Here is a 17,746-nt window from a genome sequence, read left to right as displayed (position 1 = left end):
TAGATTAGATTTGACCCTGCATGTCAATTCACTACATTAGCTTTCAGGTTGGAGTTTCACATTCATAATACTATGGTTCTTAAAAAGCAATTATATGAAGTAAATCATTACAAATCATAGCTACGATCATTACTAATCATAAGAACAATCATTACTAATCATAAGAACAATCATTACTAATCATAAGAACAATCATTACAAATCATAACTAATGTTATAATAGATTTAAATTACACTTCAACAATAATCTTTAACAATACAATTGCTGACTAATAATACAATTGCTAACTCAAAAGGGAATTCAGATATTATTCTCCTGTTGTGGATGGATTTGTTATGACACTGCTCTCACATACCCATTGAGTACTCACTGAGCAAGGCTGGTCGTTCCATGACTGAATCATTTCCCAGTCCCAAGACAGATTAATGAACCTGTTGAAAACCACACAATCCTCCTCCCCATCAGCATTATTTGGCTCTCCTCTTCTCCAGAACCTAAGAACCAGTTCAGCAGAAAATGATATCAACATGATATTAGTTCAAGAAACAATACGCTTCAAAAAAAAACGACAAGAAGTCAATATTACTCACGTTGTTGGTGATGTTGTTCCATCCACCCATTTCCAGAACCCTTCCATTTCTGAGTCAGTCAGACCAATCCAGAAGTGCACATCTTTTTCCATTTTGTTTAGAAACACCTGAAAATAACATAGTTGGTATCTTTAGTCTGTCTGTCTGTCTGTCTCTCTCGCTCTCTCTCTCTCATTCGTTATTTCCCCCTTTCTTTCTGCTCCTCCGCCCTCTCACCTGTTCCTCTCTGCTGTTTATGATCACCAGGTCTGCTCCTCCCCTTAAACAGTCTGCTCTGCTCTCAGTCCAAGTTTTACTCTCTGTTGAAAGGTAATAACAGCTACAGTACCAGTCCAAAGTTTGGACACACCTACTCATTCCAGGGTTTTTCTTTATTTTTACTATTTTCTACATTGTAGAATAATGGTGAAGACATCACAACTAGGGAATAACACATGTGGAATAATGTAGTAACCAAAAAAGTGTTAAACAAATCAAAATACATATTATATTTTCGCTTCTTCAAAGTAGCCATCCTTTGCCTTGATGACAGCTTTGCACACTCCTTGAGCTCCTGTTCCTCTTATAGAATATTTGCTCAAAAGCACACTGGAGCCCCTGCACCTACAGTACCAGCACCCAAAATGAGTACCGTTACCGATTTCAGTCTAAGTCAAGCACTGCACATACATACACTCAGACAGACAGACAGACACACACACGTTAAAGTTAGTACCTTATTTATGGTGAGTGGCCGGCCTCTCCACTACTTTCTGAAGATGTGGTGACTAGTCTGTGACTGTGAGAGACTGATTATTCACATGACTGATTGTTGCCTAAGTAAGAGGTGAGAAGGAGGGACTGCCATGCAAGGGTTCTTCGGGCTGAGGAAACCAAACTCAAACATTGTCATAAGAACTCTGCTGGGGACTACGTGTGTTTTCATGTCTGCATTAGCGCTACTGTAGATTACTGTGAGTGCACAATCATGTTTTATGTAACTTTGAAGGCAAGATTAAAATGTAGGTCAATGGACCTTGCACATAGTCACACATAATAATAAATTGCATGCATATGCATGCAGTATGATAATAAAACAATGAAAGCCGAATTACTTGATCTAAAGTGCAGAAGTATGACAAATAATATTGTTACAATGGGAATAAAGGAGGATGAAAATGAAAACTATCAGTCAAAGGAGGAAAAAGTCGTCAATGAAACGTCAACTCAAGATAACGGGCGAACAGTTGGAAACAAATGATTTACAAAAAAGCTCACTGTTTCGGTGGCTGAGCAGAGGGAAGGCCCCGTCTGATCGTAGCTATGCTGACCCACTACAAAATGAAAATTGCCATGTTACAACAAGGTAGGGAATTGAAGAACACCCCATTCTCTATTAATGAACAATTTCCTCATAAAATAGTGCCCTGTAGCCTACTTTCAAAAGGCTCCAAGCAGAGAAGCAGATTATTTTGTAAATTTTATTTCACCTTTATTTAACCAGATGGGCCAGTTGAGAACAAGTTCTCATTTACAAGTGTGACCTGGCCAAGATAAAGCAAAGCAGTGCGACACAAACAATAACACAGAGTTATACATGGAATAAACAAACATACAGTCAATAACACAATAGTGTGGGGGGGGGGGATCTATATACAGTGTGTGCAAATGAGGTGAGATTAGGGAGGTAAGGCAATAAATAGGCCATAGTGGCGAAGTAATTACAATTTAGCAATTAAACACTGGAGTGATAGATGTGCAGAAGATGAATGTGCAAGTAGAGATACTGGGGTGCAAAAGAAAAAACAATATGGGGATGAGGTAGTTGGATGGGCTATATACAGATGGGCTATGTACAGGTGCAGTGATCTGTGAGCTGCTATATGACAGCTGATGCTTAAAGTTAGTGAGGGAGAAATTAGTCTCCACCTTCAGTGATTTTTTTCAATTTGTTCCAGTCATTGGCAGCAGAGAACTGGAAGGAAAGACGGCCAAGGGAGGAATTGGCATTGGGGGTGACCAGTGAAATATACCTGCTAGAGCACGTGCTGAATATGTTGTGTGGACCAGCCAACAAGAGCATACAGGTCGCAGTGGTGGGTAGTATATGGGGTTTTGGTGACAAAACGGATGGCACTGTGATTGACTGCATCCAATTTGCTGAGTAGAGTGTTGGAGGATATTTTATAAATGACATCACCGAAGTCAAGGATCAGTAGAATAATCAGTTTTAATGAGGATGTTTGGCAGCATGAGTGTAGGATGCTTTGTTGCGAAATAGAAAGTTGATTCTAGATTTCATTTTGGATTGGAGATGCTTAATTTGAGTCTGGAAGGAGAGTTTACAGTCTAACCAGACACCTAGGTATTTGTAATTGTCCACATATTGTAAATCAGAACCGTCCAGAGTAGTGATGCTGGACGGGCAGGCAGGTCTGCGCAGCGATCGGTTGAAGAGCTTGCATTTAGTTTAGAATTTAGAATTCAGCATTTAGATTTAGCATTTAGATGTAGTATTTAGATTTAGCATTTAGAATGTTCTTCTAGTGGTCGATAAATTATATGTAAACAACCAAATGTTCAAGGACTCAAAGATTACAACGTGGCTGTGAGCGATAGCTACCTCCTGTTGAAGTAGTCGCCGATGCATATTTACACAGTATAAATATGGATGAATTTGTTTTTTTACAAAAACTTTTTTTTGCATGAACAATACCTTTGGATTCATGGTAATGCTGAATGGGTATGATGAATTTATCATTTTTCTATTCAGGCAATATGGAACTGTGGACTATATGGATGTAATATCCGGTTTTGATTTAGGGGAAGGCAAGGATGGGTAAGGCTGACTTTTTTTTCTTCATGATTTTTTTATGTATTTAATTTGAAGATTGTACATTAGAAATACCAACTTCGTTTTTTGTTGTTGTTTAATATGATATGTCTAATTTGTAGAGGTCGAGTATATTATGACAGAAAGGTGTTATATAGTGCGGGCCTTGTTCGCCGTGTGAATCCGAACGAGCAGCTTTTTAGATCAAACTTAACAAATATGAATAGATGTATTATAGGGCTAGGAAAAAGGATTATATCATTTAAAACCTGCCTAGGTTCTCTATTGTAATAGGCCTAGACGATCCTAAAATAATTTGTAATTGCCCTTTTATAAAATAAATCTTAATATAAAAAAGTAAAGGATTATTATTCTTCTGATACACACCGGCAAATGGATAGATTAGGTATTGTCAACAGGGTTGGTGTCTCTACTGTGTGGCGGGCTGGTTAACACTGGGATAAAGTGATTAAAGTTAACGGTAGAACTAACACAATAATTGGCTTATGGAAGCACTTCTCTAAGCGAGAGAAAGGTTGGTGTCTCTACTGTGTGGCGGGCTGGTTAACACTGGGATAAAGTGATTAAAGTTAACGGTAGAACTAACACAATAATTGGCTTATGGAAGCACTTCTCTAAGCGAGAGAAAGGTAGATTATATATTTCTATATAAACTATTTATCCTACCTTTTATATTCTTGATCATAATGATATAGGCCTAGGTGTAAAACAGCTGAGGTGATAGAGCAACGACCCTGGAATAAAAAAAAACATAATGTGTATGGGTGGAGAGAGGGTCGGTTTTACAGGTTTACTTCCTCTGGATTGTCAGTACTGCACGTGTTCTTGGCTGGCGTGCGGTGGCTGTGTCGGATTCGACCGTGAGTTTAACTTGAGTATGCCTTCCCTTAAGGGAGTGCCCGGGGTTGGCTTGCGGTCGGCTCTGGCAGAGCCATGGCACGATACAACAGGATATAATGTGATGCCTAAGGCGTATTTTTACTTGCAGTCATTAGCGGCCGTTAGAATCTGTGTTCCATTTTCCTTATTCCTTTTTTTGTCGGAATACAACAGGACATAATGAAGACTACGTGAAATAGGTATTGCATGTAATGGACATAAAAAGGAATCGTCTTGCGTTGCGATATATTTAGGTTGTTTTCTCTTCGTAAAAAAAATAAAAAATCGAACAATTGAATCCAATGAACTGAGCAGGCTGGGCTGACATGCATATAGCCTTGCTCGGACTTTCAAACATGAGCATGCATGTATAAGATTGTGCTGTTATTATTTATATTAATATGATCTATTATTGTTACTCATTTCTTTCTGACTGTTTTCCATGTTATTTGGTTAGTTCTCTTAAGCATCCTCATAGATAATGATGTTATCATGGGACTGCCCATGTTTCCCTCTGGCCAACGCCATTTGGCGGCCAAGGGTTTGCCTTAGGACGCAAAGGTGTGTCATGATTCAGGGAGATGGTCTGATGGTCTTAGTGACAACAGACCTAGATATGGGGGAAGGTTTTAGTGGGTGTAATGTTAGTACAATTGGAGGTTTACAAAGTTGCAGCTACAGTATGCTTAACAGTGCAAATTATTATGGTACAACTATATCATCATGGTGCTTTTTAATGGTAAGTTTACAAACATTGGTTGTGGTAAGTATAATTCAAACTTGGTTGTCATTATGTGGGGATATAAGTATATAGCAAGTTATAATTGTAATGGCTTAGCAGATCATACAAAAAGAAGATCCATTTTAAATGGCTAAAAGAAAAATACTATAATATCTATTGTTTACAGGAAACTCATTCTACAAATATAGATGAGTTTGGGTGGAAAAAGGACTGTGGGGGAGAAATATATTTTTGTCATGGGCAAAAGGGATGATTATACAAATGAAAACAAATTTTGACCTCATTGTGCAAACAGATCCGCAAGGAAGATGGATTATTTAAAATATGCTAGCTAATTAATCTATATGCGTCAAATAAAATGCAAATGAATTACTTAAAAATCATACAATGTGATGTTCTGGATTTTGGTTTTAGATTCCGTCTCTCACAGTTGAAGTGTATCTATGATAAAAAATTACAGACCTCTACATGCTTTGCAAGTGGGAAACCCTGCAAAATCGGCAGATTTTTAGCTCACAATCTGTGGATAATATACGACTAGAAAGGTTAAAAAAATCTTGTAAAACATCACAGCACAATTGAAAAACATATGGCACATGGAAACCAAACGAGGGTGGTCTATGGTGATAGGTGGGATGGGCTGAGAGTGGCTGAGGGTTGGGATTGAAGAGTTTATGTTTGGTAATGTGTTATTGTTATGTGACTGCTTTATTTAAAAAAAAATTTATTTCACCTTTATTTAACCAGGTAGGCTAGTTGAGAACAAGTTCTCATTTGCAACTGCGACCTGGCCAAGATAAGGCATAGCAGTGTGAACTGACAACACAGAGTTACACATGGAGTAAACAATTAACAAGTCAATAACACAGTAGAAAAAAGGGGAGTCTATATACATTGTGTGCAAAAGACATGAGAAGGTAGGTGAATAATTACAATTATGCAGATTAACACTGGAGTGATAAATGATCAGATGGTTATGTACAGGTATTGATATTGGTGTGCAAAAGAGCAGAAAAATAAATAGAATAAAAACAGTATGGGGATGAGGTAGGTGAAAATGGGTGGGCTATTTACCAATAGACTATGTTCAGCTGCAGCGATCGGTTAGCTGATCAGATAGCAGATGTTTGAAGTTGGTGAGGGAGATAAAAGTCTCCAACTTCAGCGATTTTTGCAATTCGTTCCAGTCACAGGCAGCAGAGAACTGGAATGAAAGGCGGCCAAATGAGGTGTTGGCTTTAGGGATGATCAGTGAGATACACCTGCTGGAGCGCGTGCTACAGATGGGTGTTGCCATCGTAACCAGTGAACTGAGATAAGGCGGAGCTTTACCTAGCATGGACTTGTAGATGACCTGGAGCCAGTGGGTCTGGCGACGAATATGTAGCGAGGGCCAGCCGACTAGAGCATACAAGTCGCAGTGGTGGGTGGTATAAGGTGCTTTAGTGACAAAACGGATGGCACTGTGATAAACTGCATCCAGTTTGCTGAGTAGAGTGTTGGAAGCAATTTTGTAGATGACATCGCCGAAGTCGAGGATCGGTAGGACAGTCAGTTTTACTAGGGTAAGTTTGGCGGCGTGAGTGAAGGAGGCTTTATTGCGGAATAGAAAGCCGACTCTTGATTTGATTTTTGATTGGAGATGTTTGATATGGGTCTGGAAGGAGAGTTTAGAGTCTAGCCAGACACCTAGGTACTTATAGATGTCCACATATTCAAGGTCGGAACCATCCAGGGTGGTGATGCTGGTCAGGCGTGCGGGTGCAGGCAGCGAACGGTTGAAAAGCATGCATTTGTTTTTACTAGCGTTTAAGAGCAGTTGGAGGCCACGGAAGGAGTGCTGTATGGCATTGAAGCTCGTTTGGAGGTTAGATAGCACAGTGTCCAAGTACGGGCCGGAAGTATATACAATGGTGTCGTCTGCCTAGAGGTGGATCAGGGAATCGCCCGCAGCATGAGAAACATCATTGATATATACAGAGAAAAGAGTCGGCCCGAGAATTGAACCCTGTGGCACCCCCATAGAGACTGCCAGAGGACCGGACAGCATGCCCTCCGATTTGACACACTGAACTCTGTCTGCAAAGTAATTGGTGAACCAGGCAAGGCAGTCATCCGAAAAACCGAGGCTACTGAGTCCGCCGATAAGAATACGGTGATTGACAGAGTCGAAAGCCTTGGCAAGGTCTATGAAGACGGCTGCACAGTACTGTCTTTTATCGATGGCGGTTATGATATCGTTTAGTACCTTGAGCGTGGCTGAGGTACACCCGTGACCGGCTCGGAAACCAGATTGCACAGCGGAGAAGGTACGGTGGGATTCGAGATGGTCAGTGACCTGTTTGTTGACTTGGCTTTCGAAGACCTTAGATAGGCAGGGCAGGATGGATATAGGTCTGTAACAGTTTGGGTCCAGGGTGTCGCCCCCTTTGAAGAGGGGGATGACTGCGGCAGCTTTCCAATCCTTGGGGATCTCAGACGATATGAAAGAGAGGTTGAACAGGCTGGTAATAGGGGTTGCGACAATGGCGGCGGATAGTTTCAGGAATAGAGGGTCCAGATTGTCAAGCCCAGCTGATTTGTACGGGTCCAGGTTTTGCAGCTCTTTCAGAACATCTGCTATCTGGATTTGGGTAAAGGAGAACCTGGAGAGGCTTGGGCGAGTAGCTGCGGGGGGGGGGGGGGGGGGAGCTGTTGGCCGAGGTTGGAGTAGCCAGGCGGAAGGCATGGCCAGCTGTTGAGAAATGCTTGTTGAAGTTTTCGATAATCAAGTACCATGTAAAAGTACCATGTATGTCAAATGTATATGTCAAATGTATATGTCAAATGTATATGTAAAATGTATTTCTATGCAGCAAAAAAACTGTTAAGAAAAATGAAGATATGTGTCCTCTAAAGAGGGGGGTTGGTGGAAGGGTAAATATTGATTTTTTTTAAATGTAAAAACTGCATGCACTTAAAAGTGCGTTGCAGCCTCTCCCTGTGTGTATACTCGTGCACATAGACTGGACCATGATCACACGGACCCCAAAGCGGCGTCATTTGCAATCATAACTCCTAGAACATGAGGTTGATCACTGAATGTGGAGTTGAAACACAAACAAATGTGTATAAAGTTCAATTGACTTTCAAATTAACTTTAAAACAGATAATTGAAAAATATTGGGTTTTCTGATTGTTATCCATTGGGGTGGTGTGTGTCTGTGCCAGCAAGTGTGTGTTCTTACTGGATCTCTGTCCTCTCTTTGTCCAAATCTATTTCCAGATAGTTTTAGCTAACACTTTAGGTCTATCCTGTTAAGTCAGGCTCTGAGACAAACAGCTTCACAGAAATCACCTTACAGTAAATTAATGATCTGAGCTTGTGCTGGGTCTAACAGTAATGTAGACTACCCACAGAGACAAACTCTGTCTTGAAGCTAACCTCCTTCACTGGGTGTATCTCAATAGTCCTCAGTGGCTTCCTCTCCTCTGCTTCAAATGCACTGATCTGAAACATGGGACAGGTGAAAGCAATATTGTGGATTTATTCTGTTTTTTACCCACATGAATTCAGATGAAGGAAAGGAGACTATTGAGATTCAAGAACTGTTTGACCCAGCGTGCACTGACCCTCAACGCCCACACATGAATTGGTCAATATCCGCCACACTCACTCTCTCCCAATCCTTGTGAGTTTGTTTCCCCAATGCCAGAATAAAATATAGTGTACACGCCATAACTTATTAATATAAGTTTTAAACTATTAGGTGTGTTTTATATGGTGACAGACTTACAAATACGTACAGTTGATGTCGGAAGTTTACATACACTTAGGTTGGAGTCATTAAAACTCATTTTTCAACCACTCCACAAATTTCTTGTTAACAAATTATAGTTTTAACAAGTCGGTTAGGACGTCTACTTTGTGCATTACATAAGTAATTTTTCCAACAATTGTTTACAGACAGATTATTTCACTTATAATTCACTGTATCACAATTCCAGTGGGTCAGAAGTTTACATACACTAAGTTGACTGTGCCTTTAAACAGCTTGTGAAATTCGAGAAAATTATGTCATGGCTTTAGAAGCTTCTGATAGGCTAATTGACATCATTTGTGTCAATCGGAGGTGTACCTGTGGATGTATTTCAAGGCCTAACTTCAAACTCAGTGCCTCTTTGCTTGACATCTTGGGAAAATCGAATGAAATCAGCCAAGACTTCAGAAAAACAATTGTAGACGTCCACAAGTCTAGTTCATCCTTGGAAGGAATTTGCAAATGCCTGACGGTACCACGTTCATCTGTACAAACAATAGTATGCAAGTATAAATACCATGGGACCATGCAGCGGTCATACAGCTGTCACGTCCTGACCATAGGAAGCCTTTATTTTCTATGGTAGAGTAAATCAGGGCGTGACAAGGGATTTAGTCTAGTTTATATTTTCTATGTGGGGTTCTAGTTTGTTTTTTCTATGTTGGTGTTTTGGTGTGATTCTCAATTAGAGGCAGCTGGCTATCATTGTCTCTAATTGGGGATCATACTTAAGTAGCATTTTTTCCACCTGTGGGTTATGGGATATTGTTTATGATAAGTTGCCTGTTAGCACTGCATTGTCGTCACGGTTTGTTTATTCTTTATTTGTTTTGTCTTTGCTTAAGTTTCACTTTATTCATTAAAATTTTGTGGGACTCAAAGTACGCTGCGCCTTGGTCCGACATTCATCATTACGAACATCGTGACAGAATATCCCATCAAAACAGGACCAAGCAGCGTACTCAGGAGGAGAAGACATTCTGGACTTGGGAGGAAATTATGGCTGGGGACGAAAGTCTTCCATGGAAGCAGACGCAAGCGGTGAGGGAAGGACAGCGACGACCCCAGGGTTCGCAGCCATGACGCAAGCCCAAAAGACAGCCCAATTTTTTGGGGGGAAGGCACAAGGGGTGTCGGCACACGGGGTGTCGGCGACGCTGAGGGGTGAGTCAGAGACGAGGAGGAATATTGGGACAGATTGAGCGAGGAGTGGTTGGCGAAAGTTGAGGAGAGTGATGAGAGATAGCTGTTGGTTTGGCTGGAGAGGCAAGACAGTCGCCCTGAGGAGCGTGTTAGCCGTCCGATGCCACCTGTGTCAGCTCTCCGCACTCGCTTTGAGGAGAGTGTCATCGTTCCGGTACGATGTGTGCCGGTTCTACACACCGTGTCTCCAGTGCGCCTCCAGAGCCCGGTACGTCCTGTGCCACCTCCCCGCACTTGCCGTGTGAAGGTTGTCATCTGTCCAGGACACGTTGTGCCACCTTTACGCTCCAGATCTCCAGTGCGCCTCCACAGCCTGGTACGTCCTGTGCCTGCTCCTCTCACTCTCCCTCAAGTGTGTCTTCCCAGTCAGGTACCTACTGTGCCTGCTTCTCGCACTTTGCCTGAAGTGCGTGTCCCCAGTCCAGTACGCCCTGTGCCTCCTCCCCGCACTCGCCCTGAGGTGCATGTCACCATCCTGGTGCCAACTGTACCGGCCCCATGCATCAGGCCTCCAGTGCGCCTCCCCAGTCCAGTACGTCCTGTGCCTAATCCTCGCGCTCGCCCTGAGGTGCGTGTCACCAGCCTTCCTGCGACGGTTCCCAGTCCAGAGCTTCCGGCGACGGTTCCCAGTCCAGAGCTTCCGGCGACGGTTCCCAGTCCAGAGCTTCCGGTGACGGTTCCCAGTCCAGAGCTTCCGGCGACGGTTCCCAGTCCAGAGCTTCCGGTGACAGTTCCCAGTCCAGAGCCGGAGCCTTCCCTTGCGCCGATGCCCAGTCTGAGCACGGCGTCCAGTCCCGCTCCAAGGCCGGAGTCTTCCTCTGCGCAGGTGCCCAGTCCAGGCACGGCATCCGGTCCAGCTCCAGGAGCCTTCTTCTGCACCAAGGTCCAATCCAGGTACAGTGTTCAGCCTGGGTCCATGGCTGGATCCACGGGATGAGCAGGTTCTTCTGCTCACACCAGAGCCACCACCAAAGATGGAGGATCCGAGAGCTGAGCGGGTTCTTCATCCCGCAGCAGAGCCACCCCCGATGCTGGCGGATGAGCGGGTACTTCGGCCGCCACCAACACTAGACCCCCCCCCCCCCCAACTAAACCTCCCTTTGTGTTTCAGGTTTTGCGGTCGAAGTCCTCACCTTTGGGGGGGGGGGGGGGGGGGGGGGTACTGTCACGTCCTGACCATAGGGAGCCTTTACTTTTTTTGGTAGAGTAGGTCAGGGCGTGACTAGGGATTTAGTCTAGTTTATATTTTCTATGTGGGGTTCATTGGGGATCATACTTAAGTAGCATTTTTTCCACCTGTGGGTTATGGGATATTGTTTATGTTTAGTTGCCTGTTAGCACTGCATTGTCGTCACGGTTCGTTTATTCTTTATTCGTTTTGTCTTTGCTTAAGTTTCACTTTATTCATTCAAATTATGTGGAACTCATTGTACGCTGCGCCTTGGTCCGACATTCATTATTATGAACATTGTGACAACAGCTCAGGAAGGAGACACTTTCTGTCTCCTAGAGATGAATGTACATTGGTGTGAAAAGTGCAAATGAATCCCTAAACAACAGCAAAGGACCTTGTGAAGATGCTGGAGGAAACAGGTGCCAAAGTATCTATATCCACAGTAAAACGAGTCCTATATCGACAAAGCCATGAATGGCCGCTCTGCAAAGAAGAAGCCACTGCCCCAAAACCACCATAAAAAAGCCAGACTACGGTTTGCAACTGCACATGGGGACAAAGATTGTCGTTTTTGGAGAAATGTCTGCTGGTCTGATGAAACAAAAATAGAACTGTTTGGCCATAATGACCATTGTTATGTTTGGAGGAAAATGGGGGAGGCTTGCAAGCCCAAGAACCCCATCCCAACCGTGATGCACGTGGATGGCAGCATTATGTTGTGGGGGTGCTTTGCTGCAGGAGAGACTGGTGCAGTTCACAAAACAGATGGCATCAGTCAGGAAGTTAAAGCTTGGGTCTTCGGTCAAATGGGTCTTCCAAATGGACCATGACCTCAAGCATACTTCCAAAGTTGTGGCAAAATGGCTTAAGGACAACAAAGTCAAGGTATTGGAGTGGCCATCACAGCCCTAACCTCAATCCTAAAGAAAATTTGTGGGCAGAACTGAAAAAGCATGTGCGAGCAAGGAGGCCTACACACTTGATTCAGTTACACTAGCTCTGTCAGGAGGAATGGGCCAAAATTCACCCAACATATTGTGGGAAGCTTGTGGAAGGCTACCCAAAACGTTTGACCCAAGTTAAACAATTTAAAGGCAATGCTACCAAATACACTCAATTAGTATGTAAACTTCTGACCCATGGAAATGTGATGAAAGAAATTAAAGCTGAAGTAAATAATTCTCTCTACTATTATACTGACATTTCACATTCTTAAAATGAAGTGGGGATCCTAACTGACTTAAGACAGGGAATTCTTACTAGGATTAAATGTCAGGAATTGTGAAAAACTGAGTTTAAATCTATTTGGCGAAGAAGGTGTATGTAAACACCCGACTTCAACTGTATATGCAACAACAAAAAACAATCAATGCATTTACTTTCAGAATGCTGGATACAATAATAGAATCATTTAGGACACAATGAATTCAATCACTGCTGTTCTCTTAGTTTATTAAATATACACTGAGTGTACAAAACATTTGGAACACCTTCCTAATATTATATTTTATCGGCTGTGGTCTTCAACCACACACAGACAGACAGTAACAGCAATTCTGTCCTCCTCTACTACCATTTCCAGGAAATAATTGGGTTCCAATTCAAAATGAATTTGTTTTGTGTGAAATGTGTCATTACTACATAGAAAGACAAAGAATGATCATATAAAACATGATTCTGATTGATTTATTGATTTATAAAACATTGCAGCGTTTCATACATACTTCCAACAGCTGATAATATTATACATGTCTTTAGTATTAGCAGTGTGTTAGTGTCAGCAACATGTCTCCATGTCTCCTCTGTATGTAGTACATCTTTCATTTGACTACACATTTATTTCCATTTATATCCAACAGCAATGTGTTTCCTTTTCTCAGTGCAATGTGTTGATAAAATGTCCCTATGTCCCCATCGCAGTTTTTTATAATGTCTTGAAAAGGCTCACAACACCATTATCCCAGAAACCCTAGACCCACTCCAATTTGCATACCACACCATAGTGCCCTCAAAGCTCATCACTAAGCTAAGGACCCTGGCACTAAACACTTCCCTCTGCAACTGGATCCCGGACTTCCTGACTGGCCACCCCCAGGTGGTAAGGGTAGGCAACAACACAACTGCAATGCTGATCCTCAACGAGGGGGCCCCATAGGGTGCGTGCTTATTCCCCTCCTGTACACCATAATTAAGTTTGCCTGACGACACAATAGTGGTTGGCCTGATCACCGACAACAACTAGACAGCCTATAGGGAGGAGGTCAGAGACCTGGCCGTGTGGTGGCAGGATAACAACCTCTCCCGCAACGCGATCAACACAAAGGAGATGATTGTCGACTACAGGAAAAGGAGGACAGAGCACGACCCCATTCTCATCAACAGGGCTGTGGTGGAGCAGGCTGAGAGCTTTAAGTTCCTTGGTGTCCACATCCCCAACGAACTATCATGGTCCAAACACACCAAGAAAGTCTTGAACAGGGCACGACAAAGCCTTGGCATGGGTCCTCAGATCCGACTACAAGGCACTACAGAGGGTAGTGCGTACGGCCCAGTACATTACTGGGGCCAAGCTTTTATCACCAAGATAAGACTCCTTAACAGCTAATCAAATGGCTAACCAGACTATCTGCATTTGCAAATTGAAATGAGGTGACAAATGTGTTTAGGCACGAGAGAGAGATGGGAGTTCTGTTCCCCAACATCCATATAAAGAAACACAACAATATTCAATGTGGAAAAAAATACAATAAAAGTTGTATTTTCACTTTGGTTTAAAAAAGTTTATAATATGTATCACATAGACAGAGGAATTATGCCTGTAATGTACAATACAATTCAAACATGTATTTTCTGTTAGCTTTCAAAATATGTATTTAATATCATCCACTAGGAGCTAAAATGAATTAGTAAGTAGCCTATAATTATCATCCCATCTGACAAAGAAATAAACACAAATTGAAGCATGGCACTTGCCTTGTTCACAGTTCACTGTTAGATGATTAGATTAGATTTGACCCTGCATGTCAATTCACTACATTAGCTTTCAGGTTAAAGTTTCACATTCATAATACTATGATTCTTTATAATTCATTTTATATTATATAAATTAAATTATTACAAATCATAACTACAATCATTACTAATCATAAGAACAATCATTACTAATCATAAGAACAATCATTACAAATCATAACTAATGTTATAATAGATTTAAATTACACTTCAACAATAATCTGTGATAATACCATTGCTAACTGATAATACAATTGCTAACTCAAAAGGGAATTCAGATATTATTCTCCTGTTGTGGATGGATTTGTTATGACACTGCTCTCACATACCCATTGAGTACTCACTGAGCAAGGCTGGTCATTCCATGACTGAATCATTTCCCAGTCCCACGACAGATTAATGAACCTGTTGAAAACCACACAATCCTCCTCCCCATCAGCATTATTTGGCTCTCCTCTTCTCCAGAACCTAAGAACCAGTTCAGCAGAAAATGATATCAACATGATATTAGTTCAAGAAAGAATACGCTTCAAAAAGAAACAACAAGAAGTCAATATTACTCACGTTGTTGGTGATGTTGTTCCATCCACCCATTTCCAGAACCCTTCCATCTCTGAGTCAGTCAGACCAATCCAGAAGTGCACATCTTTTTCCATTTTGTTTAGAAACACCTGAAAATAACATAGTTGGTATGTTTAGTCTGTCCGTCTGTCTGTCTGTCTGTCTGTCTCTCTCTCGCTCTCTCGCTCTCTCGCTCTCTCGCTCATTCATTATTTCCCCCTTTCTTTCTGCTCCTCCGCCCTCTCACCTGTTCCTCTCTGCTGTTTATGATCACCAGGTCTGCTCCTCTCCTTGTACAGTCTGCTCTGCTCTCAGTCCAAGTTTTACTCTCTGTTGAAAGGTAATAGCAGCGAGATCCGAATCTCCTCCAACCGTCAGGGCAGCATCCTGCAGAAAGAAAGTACAGTGATGAATATAGTCATACATACAGAAAACGACTTTCAACATGTCATAATCAACTCAAATTCACAGTTATTATCATGGAATTGATACTCACCCAGTTCTTCTGATATCTTTTTCTCCTGCTCTAAAATTTTCCTTTGTAACTGGTCTCTCTCTCTAGTTATGGTATTATAATGAGTTTGTGACTGGTCCCTTTCTTTAGTCAAGCTTTTATAACTGATCTGTAACTGGTCTCTCTCCCTCTCCAACTGTTCTTTCTCTTTAGTCAGGTTTTCGTAACTAGTCTGAAGCTCTGTGGTGTGGTTGGCTGTTAGGAGATACTGAGTTCTGGACAGTTGATTGTAGTCATCGTCATCTGTGACGGAAGAGAGAACTGTTATCCTTCTGTTGTTAACTTTCTTATGCACGCATAACTGCACTCAACCTAAAGCCCAACATGTGAGAATGGAATACTCACAGAGCACAGAGAGACCTATGACTGTGCTTAGTAGGAGAAGGCACAGCAGTCCCAGAGAGACTGTAGCCAGCTTGTAAGGCTGACAGTTCTGATTCCCATGCTTCAGTCCTGCAGGTGTAGAGAAACAAGCGGTTACATACACCTGACCTCATCCATCTATTCTCTTCTACCTCACAAAGCAAGGCTACTCTGATACAATGAGGAATTGATGCTGTGGTCAACAATAATTCTGTCTTCCTCAACTCAGTCCCACTTCCACATGACTGAAAATAAATTCAAACCAGAGGTACCATGCCCCCTCAAATATGTCATGTAAAAATACAAATAAAATGTAAACTGTACATTTGTTGTTGTTGTTTCTCTATAATACTGCTAGCCACCTAGCAATTTTATGAAGTTGGCTTTAGCTAGCCGAGATAGGTTCCCAATCTCCAAACCTCATAAAAGAGTCAGGAGAGGAGGATACAGACAGCTCAAGAGATATGCTTAGATATGCAGTGATGGGTTCGGATTGCTAAACTTTAAATATTATTCATCATTAGTTATAATAGAGACATGAGGGGTGCCATAGTCTAGGGTCTACACCAGAGGTTAATGGTTATCTGTAGGAGGAAGGGTTATGGTGGGTGCAATTAAACTTGGAAAGTAATGAGTGCAGGGAGAACGATCGCATGTGGCAGGCATTGATAAGGGGGAGTGTCACACCCTGATCTGTTTCACCTGTCCTTGTGTTTGTCTCCACCCCCTCCAGGTGTCAATTATTATCCCTGATGTATTATTCCCTGTGTTTCCTGTCTCTCTGTACCAGTTTGTCATGTTTGCCAATTCAACCAGCTGTTTCCTTGCTCCTATTTTTTTCTCCAGTCTCTTTTGGTTCTAGTCCTCTTGGTTTCGACCCTTGCCGTCCTGACTCCGAACCTCCCTGCCTGACCACTCTGCCTTTTCTCTCTTCCTGTGTCTGCGTTTGGGTCTCGCCTTGTGTCCTTATAGGGAGAGAGCTGTGGATAAGGGGGCCGAGGTCAGGTCAGGTCACGTTAAGGGAGAAGGAACAGTTTATTGCCCGTATCACTTAGTTGCCTGCCTAGCAAAAAATATGAAACGTTTAGTGAGAAGGAGGAGACTCCACACAAAGTGGGGTATTTATACCACCACTGGTGGAACCATGTCTTTGTCGGTACAGCTGTTCGATCCTCTGGGATGAATTACCTTGGTTTAAGCTTTCACAGTGTCCGTCGAGTTCTTACTCTGATAATTAGAACCTAACGCCAGAAAAATAAACATATTTTTTTACATAGAATTAAGCACATTGATTATGGCTCTAGATTACAGGAAAAAGCTGTTTCAGGTGTTTGACAAATGCTAAATTCTCCGGACGCCCCTGATTCAAACTATCAAATCGTTTTGATTTTCACATTGTTGTTTGTTTTGCTTCAAATGTATAAATCAAGTAAATGTGTCCCTCTAAAGGTTATTCATATTTTCACTGTAGTCTCTTCCCAAGATAGTTTTTACCATTTCTACAGCACATTCCACAGCATCCAGATTCCATCCACCATTCCCTCAGATCTATCACCTATGTGTGAATCTGCCATGTCTTTGGACTCTTTAGAGCAGCTCTTATTGTGGGTCTGGTTTACACTTTCTTATTTATTATCAAAGTCTGTGTCTGTGTGTGTGTGTGTGTGTGTGTGTGTGTGTGTGTGTGTGTGAGAAAAAAAAAGTGTCAGTCAAGTCATAACTCTCAGTAAGAATCCGTGAAACACACTTACTTGTTCCAGCCTGTGGACTCTGGTGTAAAGTCTCATAACCTGCAGCCAGATCATCACAGTCTTTCACACTGATCTCCTCTACATTGGCATAGATGTCCTCTTCTATCTCCATATCTCAATGATGATGATGATAATAACGGGTACTGTGTGTATAGTCTGTCGATTTCTTTGTATGCTGTCTGTCTCAGTGATGCTCTGACTTCAGTCCAAATGACAATGAGGTGACAAAGGTCAAGTGTTTATGTAGTGTGTGTGTGTGTGTGTGTGTGTGTGTGTGTGTGTGTGTGCGTGTGCGTGTGCTTGTGCGTGTGTGTTAGAGAGGT

The 17,746-nt window shown here is 42.1% G+C and overlaps 2 protein-coding genes across 3 annotated transcripts in view; both read right to left on the bottom strand.

Annotated features, from left to right (window-relative positions):
* The window catches only part of LOC110533152 (CD209 antigen-like protein C), a 5,085-nt gene extending 3,663 nt beyond the window's left edge, over window positions 1-1,422 (bottom strand). For both annotated transcript variants that reach the window (XM_090187199.1, XM_090187200.1), the window contains exons 1-4: window positions 1,307-1,422; window positions 808-890; window positions 592-698; window positions 1-495 (exon numbers count right to left, since the gene is read on the bottom strand). The exon at window positions 1-495 is cut by the window's left edge and continues 650 nt beyond it. The gene's annotated coding sequence lies outside the window, so the exon portion shown is untranslated. The remainder of the gene's footprint in view (window positions 496-591; window positions 699-807; window positions 891-1,306) is intronic.
* Window positions 1,423-13,987: 12,565 nt separating this feature from the next.
* LOC110534342 (uncharacterized) lies at window positions 13,988-17,664 on the bottom strand. Its single transcript, XM_021619135.3, has 6 exons — window positions 17,424-17,664; window positions 15,655-15,762; window positions 15,292-15,552; window positions 15,043-15,182; window positions 14,799-14,905; window positions 13,988-14,702 (listed from the first exon to the last, which is right to left on the bottom strand). Exons 1-6 carry the CDS (start codon window positions 17,533-17,535, stop codon window positions 14,516-14,518), a joined length of 915 nt encoding a protein of 304 aa, XP_021474810.3. The 5' UTR covers window positions 17,536-17,664; the 3' UTR covers window positions 13,988-14,515.
* Window positions 17,665-17,746: the final 82 nt, after the last annotated feature.

Source organism: Oncorhynchus mykiss, chromosome 10, assembly GCF_057628025.1.
Source record: "Oncorhynchus mykiss isolate SJ-2025 chromosome 10, ASM5762802v1, whole genome shotgun sequence".
Lineage (NCBI taxonomy): Eukaryota > Metazoa > Chordata > Actinopteri > Salmoniformes > Salmonidae > Oncorhynchus > Oncorhynchus mykiss.
The sequence above is the reverse complement of the archived record's forward strand: the minus strand, read 5'-3'. Positions and strand labels throughout refer to the sequence as shown.

Excerpts from the sequence above, each read along its gene's own strand:
- LOC110534342 (XM_021619135.3), bottom strand. The coding sequence starts at position 17,535 with ATGGAGATAGAAGAGGACATCTATGCCAATGTAGAGGAGATCAGTGTG. Across the intron at positions 15,183-15,291 it reads AAAGATATCAGAAGAACTGG|GATGCTGCCCTGACGGTTGG; the intron begins GTGAGTATCAAT and ends TTCTTTCTGCAG. Across the intron at positions 14,906-15,042 it reads TAAACAGCAGAGAGGAACAG|GTGTTTCTAAACAAAATGGA; the intron begins GTGAGAGGGCGG and ends TGTTATTTTCAG.